Genomic DNA, 22,036 nt, shown 5'->3' with positions numbered 1-22,036 from the left:
TCATTTTTACTTTGTTTGTGCACACAGCTTTTCCTTCCCCTGTTAAGTCACCATCATCTCACTGCACGAGTCATTCTGCCTCCTGTCTCCCCCATCCAGCAGGAGAGGGCAATGCACAGGCAGATGAGGACCTATTTATCAGTTACCACTAAATGAAGCAAATCTGCTCTGTAAATCCAGCAAAAAGCCCAGTGCTACTCCCTTATAAGGGCAGTTCAAACGTCTTACTAGCCTCCAAACCATCTTCAAATCAGCAACTGCTCCCAGTTGCAAGAGCTTTCTACTTCTCTACCCACTTCTTCCTGCAGCAACCCAGCCACAGCATGCACCACGCCAAGCAAACAGAGCCCTTTTCCCCGCGTTATTTACTAAATCTCCAAAGACAGCACTTGTTCAGTATCATCCACCGACAAGCTCCACAGGATACATGAAGACATAAAGTCACCACAACTGACAAGCCTAACAAGCAACAAACTTGAGGCCAGCTGGGGCAGAATTGTTAACACCTTCTGCAGCAGTCCGAGCGCAGCGATGGCATCACGGGAGTTCCGAGCAACCACCACAGCCTCCAGGAGGCTGCGCAACGCTTGAGCTTGAGGATTCATGGCCAGAGTATGGGGAATGGACTGCAGGTGCTGCTCCAGTTCTGTCATGCATTTGTCATAGATCTGTGCTACATCATCGGTGGCCCAAGCTTGCTGCTTAAGAGAAAGTGGGAATTAGTCATTTCTCACAAGGACCACATCTGTGAAACTCATATTGATTGGTTCAGAACTCACAGCACCCAGAACGTAGTCCTCTACAGTACTCTCATTAATTTAACTGCATTTCAAACACACAAACATCATCACATTAAGCTGGAGAAATAACTAGCAAACAATTTTAGCAGTCCTTAAGATCAAGAATGCACTCAGGAACCTGTTAATTATCTCAAAACAAGCGCTTGCTGTACACAACCTTCCCCAAAAGTAACCTTTTCACTGCTATTAAAACTGCATGCAGTAATCCTAACTTGTACATCTGGCTCCAATCTGTTCTGCAAAAGCCTCAGACTGCTTTTAAGAATAGCTTTATGTTGCCATTAGTTGGACTTTAAGGCAATCTAAGATGAACAAACCTTTCAAGGTTTTCCTAAGCAATATAAACATTTGATTCTTACTAGCCTTCCATCAAAAGACAAGCCCTGCAACACTCATCAAAAGGGCTACTTAAGACAATTAGAAATCTCTACCTTCATAGGTTGAGCCAAGAATCCTGTAGGCTGAGTTAAGTCATTGGTAGGCAAGAAGCCGGGGACGTTACGTGCAAACTCTTCATAAACAGCCAGCTGTTTTGGGTCCACACCTCCAACCTTTGCAATATAGAAGACAATGCATTAACATCTTTGCTAAGCACCACGGCAGTAAGGAACGAGGGCAGTCTGTACAACAGGTAGCTGCTCACTCACTTGCATAAATAGTGACCTAACATTGGGAAGTAAGACTCTGCTGCTCTGTGCTGAGGCAACATCCCTCCTGCCAGACCTCCCAGCACGAGAATTTTGCTGGATCACAGCAACTTACTCCCAGAAACACGGAAGAATTGAATATTGGCCCTATGCTTCTCAGAGGCACAAGAGAATGCCTTCTGAAGGGATGAATGGGAAACAACACAACAGCCTTTTCTTTTAACAAAACAAACAGGAGAGGAGAACAAGAATAAGAACTTCCTCAAGCAACTGAAGAAAATGGCATGAATACATTCTGAAACAACGTATTAATGTGCTTCCATTGCCAATCAAGCTAATAGCAGCTTCAACATTAGACACGACTGACAACATGCAGAGCTGCTTATTTGAAGCAGTGTGGTTCTCTCTTCATTATCAGAAGGGGAAACACAGCATCAGAAAATAGCTCACTTCATATGCTCACCTTTAACCTGATCTGTTCTGGCATCCGTTCAGCTTGGTAAGTTAACACAACAGGATCACAGTACCGACGACCCTCCTGTCTAGCGTGTTTTCTGAGCTCAAACTCCTGGTGAAGAGAGCCAAACGCACTGCATTTTAGATGCTGAGTCTGGATGTACATGAGAACACAAACCTCTGGAAAGGCAGCAGTCCCACACTTACAGTTGCCAGCCTCTTGTCCATTTCAGGGCCTGCTTTTTCCACAGCTGTCTTCTGGATAAAGCAGCATGCCAGCTCACAGTTATCCTGTGCCAGCTGGGCAGCTGCTTGCTCCATCATGTCCCTCTGTTGTGGGGAGGCTGCCTATTGAAAACCAAGACAATCAGTGAAGGCATTTTCCTTGAATACAGCAGCTCTTAACATGTGCACTGCTGTACTCAACATCAGAAATAATAAAGGAACCGTCTTAGAAAGGTGTTGCCTTTGCATGGAATACACAATAATAAATTTACTTTTTGCACAGCTTTGAATAAAACGTAAGCAAGATGACAGCAAAGACTTTCAACAAGGAACAGAACAGCAGGAGGTTTCCTCCTTCCCCCTCAGCTTATCTCTAGAGCACAAGTGAACTCACAACAGATGCTAATAAAGGAAAAAAAAAACATCTGTTACAGCTGGAGGGTTTTTCCACCACCTAGGCTGCAATCAGAAATGAGTGCCTCACTCAATGCAAAGCTGAGGTGCTAAGTATTTCTGCAGTGGGCTCCCCTTCTCACACAGTTTTTTTTTTCTTTCCCTTCCCTTGAGAGTCCGCTTTAAGAGAAAATGGAACAGAGGGACCTATGTGCCAGGGTGTAAAGCAGCCTATTCCACTGGAATACACATACAAATGCAAACAGTCCAACCTCCTTGGGCTTTTTTGCCTGTTAAGATCTACCCCTACTTCAATATCCTCTTTCAGACAAAAACTCTTGCCTTGTTAACCCACTTCATTAGTAAGCCAAATTTTTGAAACATCTTGTGCAGCATCTTCTCCTGCAGCACAACATTCTGTGCAATTATGCCATTCAAAAAGCTTTCCTGGATTACAATTGAACCTATATCAATAAATTCATGACATTTTGCAAATACATAATACATTAGAGCTAAGTCTTCCACAAAGCATGAATTACTTTTTCCTACACATGTAGGAACCTGGCAGAGATACTCACAGCTTGCGTTCACCTGCCTCACCTCTGCCATCTCATGCCACCCAAGAGATAACAAGCATTCCTTCAGTTGCTTCCCTGTCTGAACTCCAGTCACCTCCAATGAGTCACAGCAAAAGTATTTCTCTTTCTCTCTCAGAGATGTAGGATTTTTGTTTCTTTGCTTTTTGAGGTTACTACCTTGACACCCAAGCTTTGAGGAATAATAAGCAAAAGGTGCTAACAGCAATCTGAGGCCAAGTTCCCATGTTAACAAAGCAGAAGTTTTTACTCCCATCCTCAGCTTGTACTTAAGACTGACAGCACAGGACTCATATGTTTGTGCTACACCCTCTGTAAGCCCAGACTTGCTACTGCAGAGAAAGCAACCAGCTTCTGATCTTGGCAATCGGGTTACCTGAAGCTCTGAATGGAGGGTCAGCATGGCTTGAGGCAAGTAAGTTACATCACACAGCCCATACCTGGGCTTGGGAGCCTTACTTACGCTTCGTACTCTCTTCAGACCTTTACAATCTGCCCCCTTGAGCAGAGAGCAACTGCACTGCAAAAGGGCCTTCACAGTGCCACTCCTACCAGATGGGCAATAGCAACACGCCCTTAAGAGGCAGGCAGCCCTTCAACTTTGCTATCCTTCCAGGTAATAAAATGTCTCAATCTTTCCAAGGTCTGTGCCTGTTGCGACACCAATGGCATGCATAGCAAGACTGGGTTACAGCTGCTGTTCTGGCTAGCAGTTCATGAACTGTATTACATTCAGCCAAGAGGGAAAAACCAGGACTTCAGCTCAAACTTTGCTTGTTAGAAAAAAAGACTTCGAAATATCCTCTAAAGAAGCCAGGGAGTGGAAAAGCTGTTCAGAAGTCTTAACTACTTATCTGCTAGCAGCAGGACTGAATGAAATCCACCCAAAGCTTACATACCTACCATGATAATCTATCACAAGAAAATCCCAGAACCAATTTAATTCTGTCCACCCTTGCTTATCTACCTGAAAAGCCACAGAAAGATAAGCACTCCAAAGCTTCCATGATGAGATCAAACTCGACAGCACGCAGGGACAAACAGCTCAGGAAGCTCGAGTGCAATGCAGCCACATCCAGCTGACAGGCTTAAGACTATACGATGTGAACTGTTATTTCAGCACACTTCATCTCCACGCTGGATAAGCCGTGTAGCCTGTGCAGCATTAATAGAGAACTCTCTCTGTGTAGAGAACAGAGTTGCTAATGCTGGATATCTGTGAAGACGGAAGGAAGTTTCTGACGATGCAACTCTTACCCTCAGTGCAGTAGCAAAACTGTTCTTCAGGTTGGTAGCTATGCTCATGAGCAAAGGCTCCCTGCAGGTGATCATGGCCATCCCAGCAGTCAGGTTCCTCATCATGTGGTGTGCAGCCACACGCATTCGTGACTCCTCAGAATCCAGTGCAAAGTCCTTCCTGACTATCTGCTCACACGTAGTCATGGCAATCTTGATGGACCGATCCACCACGGGATGGACCAGCTCCTGCACCGCTCGCTCGATAGCCTGCCGCACGCACTGCTTCAGCTGGGGGTGGGCCTGGAACAGCGGGATCTGGAGAAGCATTGGAGAAGTTAAGTTAGTATTCTGACTTACTACTGGCTCAATCTACCCTAGGCATTCACATTTCCCAAACGTTTTTAAAGGATGCCCTCACAGCTTGTGTACAGTATTCCTTACTATTCCAGCATCTATTTGATCATTCTGAAACTCAGGACAGGTTTTCTTCCCAAGTTGCAGCTGATCACAGAGCAAAGACTGAATTAAGAGCTAAGTCACTGACTGGTCAGGAGGAGCAAGGAAGCCCTGGCACCTGTCCCAGCTGACACCTATTGCCTGAATTGATGTGTATGTTACTGCACACGCTACATTGCAAGACCATTTGAAAGCCTGTTAGCTAATACAACCACTAGTAACTCCCCAAATTCTCCCTCAGGCTGTTAGCACTCACTCTCCCTGTTACTTCTGAGAAGCGACTCTCCAAGAAATAGCTTCAAATTCTAAAATGCCAAACCCACTAGCTAGGATCTGTGGCAACGTCAGTGGTAGGAACACTCAGCAAACCAAATCAGCACTTACTGTTGGATTCAAGGTGATATGTGGAGCCAACCCTCCTAACGAATAGACATTGATGTCATGATAACTGTACTGGGGCTGCGGAGGAACCGTGGCTGTACAAGTGGTGCTGGTAGCTGGAGTTGTAGAAGCAGCTGCAAGAATATAAAGATGTTCATTTCAAACCATGAGGAAAAAACAAGTGATTATAATGGAAGCACGTGCCTAATTGAGACCAGTAAGTGATGAAGTTCTGATCATGAAGCTTCCTACAGGTACCTAGCATTTTTTCCACCTCCTCAGTATCTAGCACCATGTTAACTTCAGTGCATTTTGGCAGTTGTTTGTCACGGCAGGGTTTGAACCCTGCTACAATCCCACTTATCCATCTCCCAGCTTCACTCTCTTCTGAACAGCAGTTACACACAGCACATGCACAATCAGTCCTCAGGACTCAGCTTTCATCCCTCTCCCATCTCCTAATTGTTAGCATCCTTTTCTTACAAAACTATTCTAGTGATTCCAAGCTTTCAGTAACGTTACAGTAGTGCAGAAGGCTTCACACTCTTCTCTGCAATAGCACAGCCTGTCTTAAAAAAAACTCCATACAGTATTGAGTTTGATCTGAGGTGTGCTTACTGGTGGTGGTGATGGGTGGTAGCTCTTCTGGCTGCTTCACATCTTTCTTTGGAGCAGACAGCTGCTCATCCAGATTTTTCAGACGATCCTTATCTTTCAGGAGACTTCCAGGTTTCAGCTCATTGATGTCCAGTGCGAGATTCTTGCAGAGCACTTCGATCTCAAACTTGAGATTCAACTGCACAACAATTTTAGTTTAGGTTTTGTCACAAGGAAAAAACCCCAAACGTTTACTGGCTGCTCAAATCCCAAATCCCAAGCTTCCTGTTCTAACTCATGTTTTCTTTCTTTTTTTTTTTTTGAAGGCACGCATAAGCAAGTGATGGTTAGACAAACAACCTGCACATTAAACCTCACAGAAACAAGATTCATCCACATTCTTACTAAGTTAGCAATGCCCAGTTCCTCACACAAAGTGAGAATTGAAATTTGGTCCTTCCCAACATCTTTCTGACTGGTATGTCAAGAAAACCTCAAACTCAGTAGGTACAGCAAAGCAGAAAATTTACTTTTAGATCATGTTCTTGATGCAGCTCAGCTAAAACATTCATAATGGCCATTGTCCATGGGTTTGGAGGCCTGAAGACCTACAGGAGAAAATGGAGGACAGCATTACACAATGTTCTGGAATGGTTTAGTTAACTTAGACACGTTTTGACACTGAACCATTATGTGCACATACAGACAGGGAAAACTGAAGCTTTCACAGTTGCAGGCAGAGCTGCTTTCAGCTCTGAGAGGAACCAGATGAACCATCAAGCTGAACACTGAACTGCAAACATGACTGGGTCCTTCTGAGATACCAGTTGTTCAGCCAAGCAGAATTAAGAGCCAGTACCATGTTAACTTCAGTGCATTTTGGCAGCTGTTTGTTACAGCAGGGTTTGAACCCTGCTACAATCTCACTTATCTATCTCCCAGCTTCACTCTCTTCTGAAGAGCAGTTACACACAGCACATGCAGAGTTAGTCCTCAGGACTAAAAAAGAGGCATGTTGAGGGTGGAAGGAAATAGATCCACCCAAACAACAAAACAGATCCTAGAACCCCTTCACAGTGACATCCTTTCGTTTCTCAGCAGAGGTCTGTGTCTGGGGATACTACAGTACAGTTCAGCCAACATCATCTCTTTAGGCTGAAAAAAAAAGCCACCACAACAAAAACCAATACAGAACAACAACAACAAAAAAACCCAGACAAAACACAAGCTTCCCCTCAAAAATGGAGCTCACTTTCAGCCCCAATATCTCTTAACACCCCACTGCACATAAAATATACTGAGAAGCACTACTTAATTTCTGCAATGCTTATGTTGCCACTTGAGCAATAACCCTCAGCACAAAGTCACTTACCACACTCCTGACACTGGATTCTAAGACTTTGGCAACAAATGGTACTACATAAAGCAATTCCTGCTGTCCCTTAACATACGCTTCCAGTAGTAGAGACTTCACATCCAAATCCTGAAAAACACCATCAACAATTAAGAAGGGTAGCAGGGCAGAGAGAAATGCCAAGAACACTGCAGAAATGCCATTTACACGTTATTTTCTTACAGGATATAATGGCAAAATTGAGTCAAGACAGTCCTTGAATTTTACAGACTGCTAAGCATTGGCCTTTCATTTGAACAGACATTTTGATGTAAGATTACCTCCTTCATTTTGGTGATAGCTTCTCCAAAACAGCCTATGCTGCTAAACAACAACACAGTAGTTTGTATCAAGCAAATCTGTGAAGACAGAATCTTACCGTGTGCAGGATGGGCTTATTTTTAGCCAGTGTAATCATTCCCAGCCAGTGACCAAGGTTCTTTAACAAGGAACGGTCGGAGAAGTTGGCTGCAGCCTTATCTGATGTCAGCAGCACCTAACGAAAAAAGCAACTCAAGCAACAACTGGAAGATAATCAGACGACACCAAATCAAACAGCTGCTCTGACCCAAAGCAAAGCTTCAGAACACTAAGTTCTGAGCTCCAGTCCCATTACAGACATAGTCAAGAGCAGCCTTTGCCCCAATCTGCCTTGTAATGACTTCAACATTCCTTTACTTGAAGAGGATCAGAAAGGATTATGCCTCTCCAGAGCTTTCCAGTTACTGATAAGGCTGCTACGACTGCCCAGCAAAACGTAAATCGGGAAGGCAACGCTTCTTAACACTTCCTTGCAGGTCTAAAGGCATTTCCTGCGAAATGATTTAATTCTTACTTCAAGACCTAAAGCATGCTTCAGCACTCTGCTATTAGCTTTGTCCCTTAGCTTCAGAGCAGCATCAGCCAAACAGAAGGCCAACTATACTCTAAAGAGCCAGGAGATTCTTTTGCACTACAGCGTAACCCATGGTAGCCAGGAAAATCCACCAACAGGTTTAAAAATAGTGCTTTCTTGACAAACTTGATTCATTCACTCATCTCATCAGGGCTATTTCTTCTTGATCTCTTTGCATTCATGTTAATTTAGTCCTCTAGTGATTCTTAGTTGTTACACCTCTGTTTTCTCTATCTCCCATCCTCTCTACTCTTTGATTAAAGCAGCAGAGTGTGGTTCTCATCCTGATACTCCCCCACACAAACTAACTAGACCACAAAAAATTTTTTCATGCTGTGCTTCGCAGACCTCACACAGATTTAGAACCCATCTAAAAAATAAATTTAAATGCAGATATACCTTTTTAATTATTTCTGACTGAAAACAGAAGAATCCCAGCATTCATACAGTAAGCTGTTAGCTTAAGCTAAAGTAGGCTTTTCCAAGATACTCCATTTCTGAAGATCAGCAGCACAGAAAGCAAGTGGCCTGAGAACAGCATACCTCTAAAGGTTGAGACCTACCCAAGCATTAGAACTTGTGCTACTCACCTTGATATTTCTGTAAGTTTCATTCAGAACCATTTTATTAAATTCTGGATTCTTAAGAGTGTCAAGGAAGTTTGAATATAAGCTGTGAAAATTTGGCTCAATACTGACTCGCTTCATCACGAGATACTGCGATACCCAAGGCATGAACTCTTCTTTCACTGTTTCCTTCAGTTCTTCAACCTGTCCCCATAGCAGAGAAAAAGCACACCACAAAAAAAGAATGAGACAACCCCAAACTCAACTGTTTTTAGCACCATAATTGGTGGTTTTATTTCTAAATGGCTCCGATATCAGTGGATTTCTCTATCTAAAGATCTGGTCAGCCAGTAAGGATTTAATCAGAAAAGGAGTAAGGCACAGTATTTTAGCACTCCTTTGCTTCTCTGCTTTCCAACACAACTTCAGAACACCCAGGACTGTTGGCACCTTGTGGTAAAGCAGTCTATCCACAACACAGAAGTCACAGGTGGCAGCAGTGCTGCAGATTTTTACTCAGGAAAACTAACAGGAACTTCAGACAGAAATGCAAGAGCCTAGCAGCAGAACCATGCAGCACCAAATGGTACCCAGCCCATTTATTTGAGTGTCTGCAGAAGTCTCTGAAAAATATCAACATCAATTTGAAATAGCGTTTTCCAATCCCTACAGGTAACAACAACAAAAAAAAAAATCACAAGGTACAATTATTGCATGTATCTACTACAAGGGCTTTCCTGAAGATCTACAGCACTCGAGCACAAGGGATTTGGCCATAGTGTAACAAAGCAATTTGTAGGAAAAAGCAAGATTAAGAATAGCTATCTTTCATTTCTCTCTACTCCATGAAAAAATGCATCTCTGAAGGTTCCAAAGCAACAGGTGATGGAAACTGCTATTTCCTTCGGGTATGCCCTTCCCCCTCCTTTTTTATTTTACAAGTTAGCACTGTTTGCAGATACACCATCATTTACCAGTTCAGAATGCAATTTTAGAAATAGTTAAGTCACTTTACTGGTGTTCTTTTGTACTTGCCTTCTGTGTCATGTTTGACTGGGACAGATTATTGAAGATGAAAGCAATTTTTTCCTGGACGTTTTCTGGAGGTTCCACAATTCTCTCAGTTTGATCTGTTGCAACTAACAGCGTATCAATGTTGGTGGTATTAATGGAAGGCTGGAGGGAGACCAACAAGTTAAGAACAGATAATAAACCTAGGGGCAATAACCAAATAAAGTTTTGCTTCATTTTGTCAAGCCAAAAAGAGCTGAGCTTTATGAAATCTCTACTACTGCCCCTAATGCACTTCTACCAGTGCTCAATGAAAGCAATTTTACACTACAGTGGTCAGTACTGAGCAAAAGAATGCCACTGTACAGAAACCAACCCCTCACATCTGCATTCATACGTCCATATGGACACAAAGCACAGCATTAGCCTGGAGAAACAACAGTGCAGCAGCCCTTGGTACAACAGTAGGTCTCCAAAAGCACCGACACTAAACTGGGAGAGAATTCCACTTCAGAGAATTCAGCTTCATCTGAGACAAAGCATGCCAACAGAACGGGCCAACGAAATGTGCACCCACAGCTGAAAGTCTGAATTTAAGGGCTTTAGCATCTACTATGCTGCAAGAGATAGTTTGCTACAGTAATCGTAACTCAAGCTTAGAATTAGACAGTATAAACACCACTTAAAATCTAAGGAAAAAAAAAAAAAGCCTTCCTATAGCACCATAGTAATTCCACAGCTCCATAATGACAAAATGCATCTCTACAAAAGCATCAATCCTATGACTAGATAAAAACATGAAGCAATAGGATTACAGCTCAAAAACCAGCAGTACAGAAGTTTAACTGGCCTCTACCCTCACGTTCTCCATCTGTACCCACAATTCAACTCCTTTGCTTCTCCAGCAGGGTCACAGATGCTTACCGGCACGTCCTTCTTGAAGCTGACTCCTGTTGGTCGAGTGATGGTGATGGTTTTTGCAACAGTGGTGGTGGTTGAGGTGGTTACTATAGTGCTGACTTGGCCAGCAAGAGGAGCTTTTGCTGGAACCTGGGCCTGGGCCTGAGCCTGGGCAAGTGCAATGCTTCCAGGGGTGGTGATTGAGCCCTGCATTTTCACAGGAGGATCTCTAGACTGCTGTCCATATTCTATGTACTAGAAGAGAGTAAACAAGCACATTCACAGAAAGCAATGGAAGTAGGGAATGACTTTCAGCACTATAAACATTTGCTGCCGATCTTTAATTCTTAACATTAAAGCCATCAAGGGAATCTGCAAAATACAATCAAACTGCTTATTAAGCATACATCTCATCATCACACAGCTTGCTTCTTTCCAGAGAAGAACCATCAGCTCTCTCTCTAACCTCACAAGCAGATACTCAGCATCACATTCAACATCTGTAAGACATTTTGCGGAGCCAGAAATCCCCATCCCTGCAGGTTGGGGTTAGCAGATCAAAAGAGGGGGACTAAAAGGCTTGCTTACAAAGCAGGGAAAAGTCTTCCCCCTCAAAGGACTCCTACAGCTAAATGAAAAAAAGTCCAAAGTTCACAACAAATAAGCAAAAAACACAGTTTTGAAGTGTCCACCTCTACATTTCTTAAAACCTCTAAGGTAATGTGACAATAGAAAACAAGCTTTTCATTTTAATACACTGAGCCTACATATTTGTAACACCAGATGATACACAGTCATTTAAGGGACAGAGACTGAAACCTGCCAGTGAAATTAAGACTGCACAGCTCTGGGCAGATGAATTCTCAGTGCTAGAGCTGAACATTTCTCCTTATTCAGATTATGCTCTCAAGCTCTGCCACAGGGATTAACAATTTCTTATCTTTCCTAACAGCCTTTGGGACAGACACCTTATGATCAGCACAGCAGGGTATTTCTACCTTCAGGAAAGAAGTTTTTCTTGCCTTCTTCTAGACTACGTTACTAAGGCTGAGTATGTTACCCTATAAACACAGCTGACTAGCTTTTCCCCTGTTTCCCAGGGAAAGCCCAAATCCCTAAAAGGCTGAAGTGTGATTCCTTGGAGGCACTTAAAAACCCACATGTGTGGCCATGTGCCCTGGTTGATCATGCAGGTAACTGTGAGCAACCCAAACAGGTGTAGAGGAACAGATTACCAACACCTACATCCACAAGTCTTGTAAAACATAAGAAAGAACACATCCAGGAAATAAAATGGCTAAATGTGAGACAGCCCAGACCATCTTCCCAAGAGAAAACAGCAAGCTGCTCAAAAGACTTTAAAAACCACAGAGAGCCAAGGAGCACACTCACCTCCTGCAAGTGATGAGGGAACTGTATAAAGTGACTAATAGAAGCCAAGTGCTGACAATACTGAGGATAGTCCTTCAACCTGTCAGAAAAACCAAACCAAAGACAAGTTAGTCAGAAGCATAAGCCCAGATCAAAAACAGTATTGCAGAGCAATATAAATGTAACACTGGTATGTCATCCACATACTACATCAGAATTACTTCTGTCTTGCTCACAGCAGCTGTGCTGTAAACAAAACATTATCTAGAAAGCAGTTGTTGTAGTGAAAGCCATTCTAAATGAATTCATTCAAGAGCAAAACACAAGGTCAATTCACAGCAACCCAGCTTATTGTAAATCTCTATACTTCTGACTGAAGACAATCTCATTTCTATTCAGTGTTAGCAGTAAGATTATTGCAGAAGTGATCTGCAGAAGGGCAGAGCATCTTAAACAGCAAATCAGTGCCCTCACATTGAAAACACCACAGTAACATTCTTCATAATCTTGCACAACTTTAAAGCAGAATATTCTGAGCAACAGATGATTCAGATGCAGTACTGGAGATTCAAATTCAAGCCAAACTCCTAGAGCTTAGGTTCCTGGCCAGGCTTTTATTACTGAGCAGTGCAAATGGCATTCTAATAGAGCACACCTGCTAGGAATAATTACAATCAATATAAGAAGCTGACCACTTCAGCCAATTCAACACTTCCCTGAATTATTCTTACACACAAAAGCCACCAAGTATTTTCAGCATCTCAGTTTGTCCCCCATTTACACAGGTGCTGCACCTCACGTGTTGATTTCAGAAGCCATCCATCCTTTTGCTAGCACATCAACACATCCTCTTTCAGTTCAGCATGTTTTCAAGTAATCCTAACACTGACATATGTAAATTTTTCACACATAACTCATCGTTTACTGCAGAATTATAATTGGCTCAAGGTTAACGAGACATTACACGCGCTGTTTATTACCAGGAAACCACACTCACCTATTTTTAAATCTATCTAGTGCAGCAATACCAAAATAGTACATTTTGGAGGCAAAAGGCTTTCGTAAGGCTTCAAGAACGTAGCGAAGGGCCAGGCCCAAAGCCATGTAGGTAACCAGTCCTTTCTCTATTATCCCACCAAACAGGCAGGCTGTTATGTGCAGCTCTTTGTCAGGGTACTGGGGAAAGAAACGATATTCCTCAAACAAGTTCCTCAGCATGCAGTTAAACACTTCTCTTTCCCGTTTAATGTTGGAGTCCTTAAACCTCTGCAGCATTTCCAAGACCTGCAAGCAAAGAAAGCAGAAATCTTTACCAACAAATGTTTTATTTCAGCTCTTCTGCATCTATGAGTTTCAAGTACACCTATAGCTAAGGTAGGTACTAATCACTACAACCAGGCCTTTATCTTCAGACTTCAATTCTCTCTCCTTTCTTTTCAGTAACAGCCTTCAGGAAAAACTTCCTGCTACCTCCAAGCCCAGTACTTCAAAACCACAGAAATTAATGTTCTATGCCATAGTTTATAAACATACAAATACATTAAACTAAATTAGTAGAACTTGGAAGAGCAAGTATTTCACATACTTAGGATTACTCTGAGTCTAACTAAAACAGGAGCAGCAGTGCATACATGTAGAAGTTACAGTCATTTTCACAGACTTTAAAAACAAATACATTCAAGACAGCATAATTTAATGCATTGTTTGAAGGCACACTAGAACTTATTTTGAATATTCAGGCTTCTACTCCTGCTGCTGCCTCTATCTCGAGGCTGGTGACAACTGTTAGAGAAGGGAACTCACCTCATCTACAGACATGGTTGGATGTGGTGGATGGTTGTAGATACGCTGGAAGTAGCTGTTTGCCTCATCATCTATTTCTTTGCTGAAGTTCTGATTAGCCTCTGGCCACACCTGAGATAAGTCAGCTGTTAAAAAAAGGCAATTGGTCACAATTAACTTCTGACAGTCGATGTCTCTTCGCCTCTTCAGAAATCTTTAAGTAATCTGCTAGTTAATCTTAAAAATCAGGTTACTGAGTCTTCCTAGTAGCCAGGAATTCTTATTTAAAGATCTGTTTTCAAAGCATTTATACAAGAGAACTGAGTCCCAGGAAGGAATTAGTCTCTTAGTCTTGTATTCCTAGAACCCACTGCAACCCAAGCTAGCCTCAGCTGGCACCTGAACCAAAGAATGCAAACAAACTAGGATAAAGCATGCTACACAACACTAACATGCAGACAAACTTTCACACAGACTTTCAGGCCAGCCAGTGAGCTCCAAGCAGGTTTTTACTGAATGCTCAAGCCCCAAAAGAAAAAAAAACCACCACAATGGTCACTAAAGCTGCCTGCACTGTCTGCCTACAGACACCTATAGCTTTGCTTTTTTACACATACGTAACAACAGTTGGTGGAAAACTTAGCATATGGGCAGGCTTCCTAAGAGCAGTGTTTGTTCGCTTAAACATGTGAGTATATTTAGAGTTATAAAGGAGCTAATAATTACAGCTCTATTTTGAGGACCAAATCATTCTTTTGAGGAATAAAAGAGCCCAGCACCTTCCCACCAACTCACGTTAGTTGTGTTCCTTTTCCAACACTGCAGGCAGCTTCACTGCCGTGCTGCAGCAGGACTCAGCTAGCTATGATTAGCCAGCTTACAAACAAAAACCTTTTACAACACAAACAACTTGCTGAAGAGTAGGACAAGACTTCTGTTCAAAACATAGCACAATTAGGAAAGAAGGACAGAAGCATGCTGTTCATGCAATTTCTTAATGTGTTGTATTACTATTTTTTTTTTCCCCAATCCCACCTCCAGTTACTTGGCAAGCTGCTAGCATACAAGTTGAGAAGCACCTTTTTCAGACTAAGAGTGCATTACAAGAGCCACACTCCTATTACTTATCACCTCCAGAACAAAGCCACCCCCTGAAGGAAATGCAGATTAACCACAGTCACACTTCACAGTCACAGACAACACTACCACTTACAAGGTTTCATCTTACTCTGCTGGAACGTAGGCTGGCTCAGTCCAGATGTGCTCAGCTTCCTTTGCACGAATGGGTCATTGTTCACTGCAGGAAGGCCCAGGGCTCCAGTTCCTATGCCAGTCAGGCTACCCGTAGTAAGACCTCCTACTGGAAAGTACACAAGGTATATCATCTCAGCTGCACCCTTCATACTATGTGTGTATCACTTGCATCACCTGTTTCCAATAAGTTATCTGAGCCACAGAGCTTCAGAACTATCCAGTGTCAAGCACTTTTATCTCAGCAGTTCCTCATCTCTGTCCCAATCTAAAACGATGCTGCTAAAATCTGTCAGAAACACACAGCCTCTGGACTCTGACAAGTTCTATCTATTGCAGTCACAATATTTGAGAGTGCTGTGATCTAAGAACAAGGATGTATAATTCCCTCCCACAACAGACAGCTGTCTGTCCAGTGCTTCCAATCACAGTAAATAACGAGTGTCTTAACTCTGATGTATCAAAAATACAAAATTCTCCTGGCCAGACAGCAGTACCTGGAAGCTGTGAAGAGAGTCCTCCAATACCACTGAAACCCGTTGTCTGGTTTTGCGTGGAAAGAGGGGGAAATGCTTTTGCTGGTGACTGAGGAGTACTGAACGCAGAGCCCAGGTTTGGAGGGAAGCCTTGCATGCTCTGGGTGTGAGGAGCAGCTGAGCCACCTAAGCTCAGAGATGCCATTCCTGCAAGCGAGTCGATCTGAATGAAAAATAAAAGAAGATTACACACAGGCAGCTGTAAGATGAAATCAAGCTCACTCTTTGCACGTTTTCTATGAAGACAGCTTCATGTCAAAAACATTCCTGAAGAGAGTCATGGTCGCTTTAAAATCTGAAATCAGACTACCTCAAAATAGCCATCTGCCTATAGAATGCTACATTATATACCCAAAGGATAACATGACTAAGGCTAACATCTGCTGATCCACTTCTTCACATCAGTTATTTGCAGCAGGTTGCCATGGTATTTGGTACATTGGATAAGCAACTTCAATAAGGTAACAGTTTACAAGGGAACTGCTCTCTGCGTTGAGTTTACATAGTTTGCCAATGCTTCAGACATTTTTCAATGTTGAATTGCCACTATTTCACATAAAAGAGCTGAATGCAGTTGCTAAAAGCAAAGCATGTCTGCACTGCGTTGCTTCCAGAGGAGGAAGGGATGATGAGTGGCAGGGAGTAACTTCTGTGTACCTTGTTTTTAAAAGAGCAGTTCAGTTGAGAGCTGAAAAGCCCCAGTTATAACAAGGCCTTATGCTCTAGCACTGCTGTTTGGCCCGTGAAGCTACAAACAAGACACATCAGGTTCAAAGGCAGTGCTCAGTTCTCAAGTGCTAAAATTTACAAAGACATCTAGAAAACCTCCATTGTTTTAAAATAAATCAAACCTCAATCACTCTTTGGTACTCCCATCCTGCTACACTTTGGTTTCTTACAGAAATCCATGAAGTGAGACAGTTCTGACCTACAACCCTCAGGCGTTCTTCTGTTCGAAGGAAGTTATCTAGATACCCAAGAATAAAAACTCAAGGAGCCAGATGATGTTTTACTTAGACCTGCTCCAAGAGCTCAGCAAGCACACCAAAATTAATGTCAGTCGACTGTTTCTGGAGACACAGCATGTTCTTTATCTACCTGCACAGGAGAGATGGCATCCAAGCTGCTCGCGCTGGGTGGGCGGCCTTTGGGCATGACTCCAGGCGGTGGCTGCCTGGCCTTATTCATGACGTTACTGCAGTTGGCCACCATGGTGAGGATGGTTTCTGACAGCTCCTGAGAAACACTCCTAGAGCAGAAGAGCAGGACGGTGAGGTGTGCAATATCCAGGAAACCCAGCCCCCCTCCCCCTCGTATTTGAGGTGTAGAATTTTAGATGAAGAATTTCAACTGCAGTTCTAAAAAACATTCACCTCCAACACATTCCTCCATTTTTCAGAGCTCAAATCCTGTGCTGCACAGTTATCCCTTATTAAAAGACACAATGTGCATCTGTCTGCATGGCTCCAACAGCCCTAAAAGCAGGCAAAGAAGGCTGCAGATATGGACTACGTACAGCATAGCCTCATGAATTCAGACACCAGCTTATGCTGTAATCCCTTGGTCAAACCAGCTCCTGAAGGCTCCCCATTCCCAGGCTTTGTCACTCAATCATTTCCAGTTGAAATTTCAAAACACACACGGACTCTCCTACAGTTGCAACATGCCTCAAAAGCTTGGACTACAGACAAGCATACAGAGGGATGGAGTTCAATACTCCCACAGCTTTTCTGTGTATGAACTAACAGACAGGCTTCATTTAACCATTAATAAATGCTTAACACTGACAAGAACTTTCCAACTATTCAAAGAACTTGTACCAAAACCCAGCAGAAATCTCAGGCTTAGGCCTGAAGTCACTGCACAATCAAGGGCAGTCAGCTCCTCTTTCAAAGTATCCCAGTCCTGGCTGCCAGGTTTCCAAAGAGCCCTGCTGCTGACACACCTAACCACAAGCGTGCTCACACAACTCCAGCACTTCACTCCAGAACACACAACCAACTATTTATGGCTTTCCTGACCTTTTTTTTGACCTCTATATGTTGTGTACAACTAAAGCAGCACATTCCTTCTTGCAATGATGCAACTATGTCAAATGCTTCAAAAGATTCCTTATTTTCAAGGGATTTTCATGCAATTTCTACTGCACAAATGTTGGGATGGAGATGAAAAGAATGAGGAAAACTGTGATAATTAAGGCAGGAAAACAAGATTTTGATTTAGTTAAGGCAGGCCAGCCTTCAGCTTTGCCAGCTGCCCCATTACAGACTATGCAGGTTGTGCCCCAAAGCCCTACCACAGTGTGGAGAAAATGCCATCCTAACACAGACAGGATTTCTGCTTCATACATGTGCAACCAGACCAGAAGGCAGAGCTCTGAGCACAGCATGGGCAGGCTCAGCATACATGGGATGAGTTTGCCTACACCCCAATTCCATAATACCACAAATATCTAGATTTCCAGGCACTTAGAACCAATTGCAGGTAGGGAAGTACAGTTTTCCTCATGCAGGAGATGTTTGTAGCACTGTATGACCCTGTTTAACCAAGGAACAGGAGCAGGGCTGATGAGCTCAGGTCACACAGAGATACCACTCTCCATCCTTTGCCCTGCTCCTTTTTTTGGCAGCAGCATGCCTGCTATGCTTCCACTTAAATATCACAGCATGCTTCAGTAAAACAGATTCAATCTGCTAGGGGCCACTGACCATATGGCAGCCCACAACACAGGCTTACAATCCCCAGTTTGATTCCTGTGGTGACCAGTTAAAGCCATTTGTGCCTTGGAACAAATCCCCAATTCCTAATCCTGCCATCTACACAGATGGAAAATTAACATTTTTGTATAATACTCTACTGCATATTAAGATAGATACCGTAATACTTTTTAAATGGCACAGAACAGTAGATTTCCACAAAGCAAAGTTCACGTTTTCAATCCTACCCAAACCACTCAGGCTTCAATCGAAAAACATTAAGTAATGAGAAGAAGAAGAGTTATCTCCTTCTGAAGCATCACTGCTGCATGGCACAGCAGCAGTGCACAGGGTGACACAAGCTGCGTGGACACAAAGGGTCTCAGATTAGTGGCTAACAGAAGTGCCTCCCCAGATGCAAAACCACAGGAGGGTTAACAACAGTTTAATAACTACAGCTTAAGGAAACTGCTCCTGAATCAGTTACCCACAGTGGGTAACTTCACCACATTTCATGTTGACCGGGATTTTAATCTCCCAGTCTTTATGATGTCTGCTTCTGTTTGTGAGAAACAATCCAAGCAATCCCTTCCTGGAAGAAATCCTGGTGTTTTCTCTTTCACACTCAGAGAGAATAGCTAAAGGAAAATGACTGCAAGTAGGTCACATTCCTGCATAGAAGGGAATGCAGGTTGCTATAAAAAGAAACCAAAAGCTGAGAGAATTGTGCCAGCGGAGAACTGTTAGCTTCTGGATTAACTGAATAAATAAAACTTGGTAACACATTAAGATTCAGGGCACAGTGACATGAGATGAAAGTTAGGTCTACAGTTAACTATTACATCTCTAGATCTGGGTAACAAGGCAAACGCTGGGCTGGACTTCTACAATTAAAAGATGACTCACTAAGTTGAGGAGTAACAGGCATTCCTTCTGTCTGAAAGATGGACTAGAGATCAGCGTTTCAGAAACTGTGTTTCAGTAGTTTTTAAAGTTTAATTGCACAGGTCCCAACAGAAGACAAAAGAACCCTTTCTCATAGCATTTTACCATGATCTCAGAAGTGCCCTTCCAGTTGAAGCACGGAGTGTGACAAACCTGCATTTATTCCCTACTGCTTACTTGAGAGCTGGGAATCATCTCTGACAGCCATACAGATGTTTTCTGTATCTGTCAAGACAGCACCAGATGATAACACAGCCCCTGGGTCAGGTAACACACATCCGGCCATGCCAGCACCTTCAGATGTCTACATGTAACACCAAAGCCAGCAGCACCCCCAGCTTCCAGTCTGACTCAGGCCACACAGGGCTACTCATGATTACCTGTGAAATACTGCTGCAAATACTATCCTGACCTGACAGTATTCAGGGACCTCACCAATATTTTGCAACATTTTGTCATTTTTACCTAGAATTACCACAGCATTTAAAAGTTATGTTATTCCTATCCATTGTCTCTTCCTTCTCTGCTCCAGGAGGGGTACATTACAACTCTCTTACATTACATTACAACTCTCCTTCTAGATTTTACCTAAATGAACTCATGTGTAGAACAACTCAGCTATTTCCCACCCTTTAACTTCAAGACAACAGAAAACTCCTAGTTTCAGTTCTGTAACATTACAACCTCTACCTCTCTCTTGCACAGGAGAATTGCATCAGCCCTCTCTGCTACAGAGCAACAACCACATATGGAGACATTTCTTTAGTGCAATCACAAAATCCTTTATGCTGTCACAGCTTTCAATGATGGTGCCACACTCTGCAGTTACAATCCCTGTTCCTCTGTCCAAATGACCTCACTGCATCTAGTCACTAACCCATATCTCACTCAGCAGACATCCCACAATTACCAAGATCACTCCACCGTCTGACTACAAAGACAAGATCAATTTCAACTTCCTGCTGTGTAACCTACAAGAGAAGCTTCAGTGTCAGTGATAAACACACTACTGAGACTAGCCACAGGGTGTTATACAGCCTCACTAACACACAGGAAGCTCCAAACCAACTGTAAACACGTGCAAGGTACAGCCAGCAACTGAGTTTCAAGCAGATGAAGCACTCAGTGAAAGCAGTACGACCCTTACCCAGCACAAGCCTGCAGGCATGCCAACATAGTTGCCAAGGTTTCTGGAGGAAGCTGAGCACTTTTGGGTTGATCCTTCTCAGGAGCCAGGCCGCCTAGGATGGATGGACATCTTCTCTTTAAGAAGGTCATGCAGGCTTGGATGAAGGGCTCCTGTGGAAAATAAAGTTGTCTCTGTCTCCCATCTGCATTCAAGCCACTATTTCAAACTTGGCAATTGCATCATGGAAAGAATGACATTAAGTTATAAATTATAGCTCAGTGAAAGCGTGGAACTACCAGACCACAGACACTTTCCACAACTTTAAATCGACTTCTGAAGTGAAAGTGACCTAAGTTAGTCACTGATAGAGTACAGAGATAAGGAAAATCCTGTTTTACCCCATGCTCCCGAATTTTGTCTGTGAGCCATTTGTCAAGTTTGAGGTATTCTCGTCGAGAGGCAAGTGCAGCAAGGTCAATAACAAAGGCAAATGGAGTACCATTCAGCAGCATTGACAAGGCCTAGAGGAGAACAAAACAAGACTACCAGTGAAGACATAAGGATACCCTTTCTCCTTTCTTTTCTTTCTAACCTCCATATACCTTCTAACACAGAAATGTTCTCATTGCAGGCTGCTGTGCTTTATTAGGCACCATCTGCATCATATACACATTTTTGTGCTTGTGGCACAAATAAGCAAGAGCTCATGAGAGTATGGTACCACCTTTCCTGAAGTGACTTTGTGCTTACTGAGTTAAATTCTTCTACATGAACACCTACCAGAAAAGTGATGCTGCAAAGAAAACTAAAAAACCCAACAGAATATCCTGGCATCTCCCTGCCAACAGACCTCAACCACTTCAGAGCCTCTTTGAATACATCTGATCGGAGTAGTCACCTCTGAACACAGAAAGCAATACGATGAAACTGACTTGAAGCTCTTGCACTTTGTGACACCCAATTATTTTGCATCTAACTTTAGGAAGTGATAAAGGCCTCTAAGATGTCAGGTGACCTCCAGTCTTTCATGGACATGTAAACAGTTGTAAAGTAATATTCTTAAGAAACCTCCATTCCAGCAGTCTCAGAGATGTCACCTTCAAACTAATGCCTGAAGGATATTTTCTACAGCTCCCATTTCAATGGTGTTCAAGGTTAAAACAGTTGAAGCTCTTCCTGGATTTACAGTACATGCACAAAGCAAGCAGCTCCATTATACTGCTTCTTAACAATCCTTACTGAATGAGTCACATCTAAGTTCAGCTTAGCCTCTGTTACAAGATGAGCAAGTCTGCATAAGACACCAGGCAGGAAATAATGACGGTGCTTTGCAAAACTCACCTTCAAGTCTTGTGCCACATCAAGAATACGTGACAATTTGGCCTGGTCATACTGCTCCCCTCTCATGTACCATTCTGCCATTGCATGCATGATAAGCTGGCGAATCGAAGGAGACTGACCCTAAGAAGAATTAAATTAGGATTGTACTTCATGTCTCTAGGAAAAGGATCAACTATTTGAACATTTAGTATGATACCTTACCTCTAAAGCCCAACACAAACACATTTAACTAGTCAGCCACAGAACTTAAGTTTCTTAGTTGGTCTCCTATCATGAGGTAACAAAATTATCCAGGAGCTCAACTAAATGATGTAGAATGGCTATGAACAATGAAAATGTACATCTTTTACAGGTTTCCTGTGATTGGAGAAGTCTAATTCCCCCCAGTTACATACACAGCTTTTGGAATAGATGAATTGTTTATAAAACT

The 22,036-nt window shown here is 42.8% G+C and overlaps 1 protein-coding gene and 2 non-coding genes across 8 annotated transcripts in view; all 3 read right to left on the bottom strand.

The window, feature by feature from the left end:
• CNOT1 (CCR4-NOT transcription complex subunit 1) overlaps positions 1-22,036 on the bottom strand; it is a 52,848-nt gene that overhangs the window by 11,528 nt on the left and 19,284 nt on the right. Inside the window, exons 14-35 of one of the 6 annotated variants that reach the window (XM_042834733.1) lie at positions 21,607-21,726; positions 20,664-20,786; positions 20,284-20,435; positions 16,594-16,744; positions 15,457-15,658; positions 14,922-15,068; positions 13,730-13,854; positions 12,924-13,210; positions 11,948-12,026; positions 10,580-10,810; positions 9,680-9,820; positions 8,669-8,848; positions 7,563-7,679; positions 7,163-7,273; positions 6,321-6,398; positions 5,812-5,989; positions 5,197-5,327; positions 4,375-4,671; positions 2,111-2,251; positions 1,911-2,015; positions 1,232-1,351; positions 507-701 (exon numbers count right to left, since the gene is read on the bottom strand). In XM_042834733.1, coding sequence (XP_042690667.1) covers positions 507-701; positions 1,232-1,351; positions 1,911-2,015; positions 2,111-2,251; positions 4,375-4,671; positions 5,197-5,327; positions 5,812-5,989; positions 6,321-6,398; positions 7,163-7,273; positions 7,563-7,679; positions 8,669-8,848; positions 9,680-9,820; positions 10,580-10,810; positions 11,948-12,026; positions 12,924-13,210; positions 13,730-13,854; positions 14,922-15,068; positions 15,457-15,658; positions 16,594-16,744; positions 20,284-20,435; positions 20,664-20,786; positions 21,607-21,726 — 3,411 coding nt within the window. The remainder of the gene's footprint in view (positions 1-506; positions 702-1,231; positions 1,352-1,910; positions 2,016-2,110; positions 2,252-4,374; positions 4,672-5,196; positions 5,328-5,811; positions 5,990-6,320; positions 6,399-7,162; positions 7,274-7,562; positions 7,680-8,668; positions 8,849-9,679; positions 9,821-10,579; positions 10,811-11,947; positions 12,027-12,923; positions 13,211-13,729; positions 13,855-14,921; positions 15,069-15,456; positions 15,659-16,593; positions 16,745-20,283; positions 20,436-20,663; positions 20,787-21,606; positions 21,727-22,036) is intronic. The other 5 variants (XM_042834734.1, XM_042834737.1, XM_042834738.1 and 2 more) reach the window with 5 other exon arrangements.
• On the bottom strand, positions 8,057-8,192 carry LOC122169067. The gene has a single exon (XR_006171459.1). It is a non-coding gene; the product is annotated as a small nucleolar RNA SNORA46 (small nucleolar RNA).
• On the bottom strand, positions 16,145-16,280 carry LOC122169068. The gene has a single exon (XR_006171460.1). It is a non-coding gene; the product is annotated as a small nucleolar RNA SNORA50 (small nucleolar RNA).

Source organism: Centrocercus urophasianus, unplaced genomic scaffold (genome assembly GCF_019232065.1).
Source record: "Centrocercus urophasianus isolate 14NV4802_14NV808 unplaced genomic scaffold, USGS_Curo_1.0 seq_49, whole genome shotgun sequence".
Lineage (NCBI taxonomy): Eukaryota > Metazoa > Chordata > Aves > Galliformes > Phasianidae > Centrocercus > Centrocercus urophasianus.
Note: the sequence above shows the minus strand (reverse complement) of the source record. Positions and strands in the feature narration are given on the sequence as shown.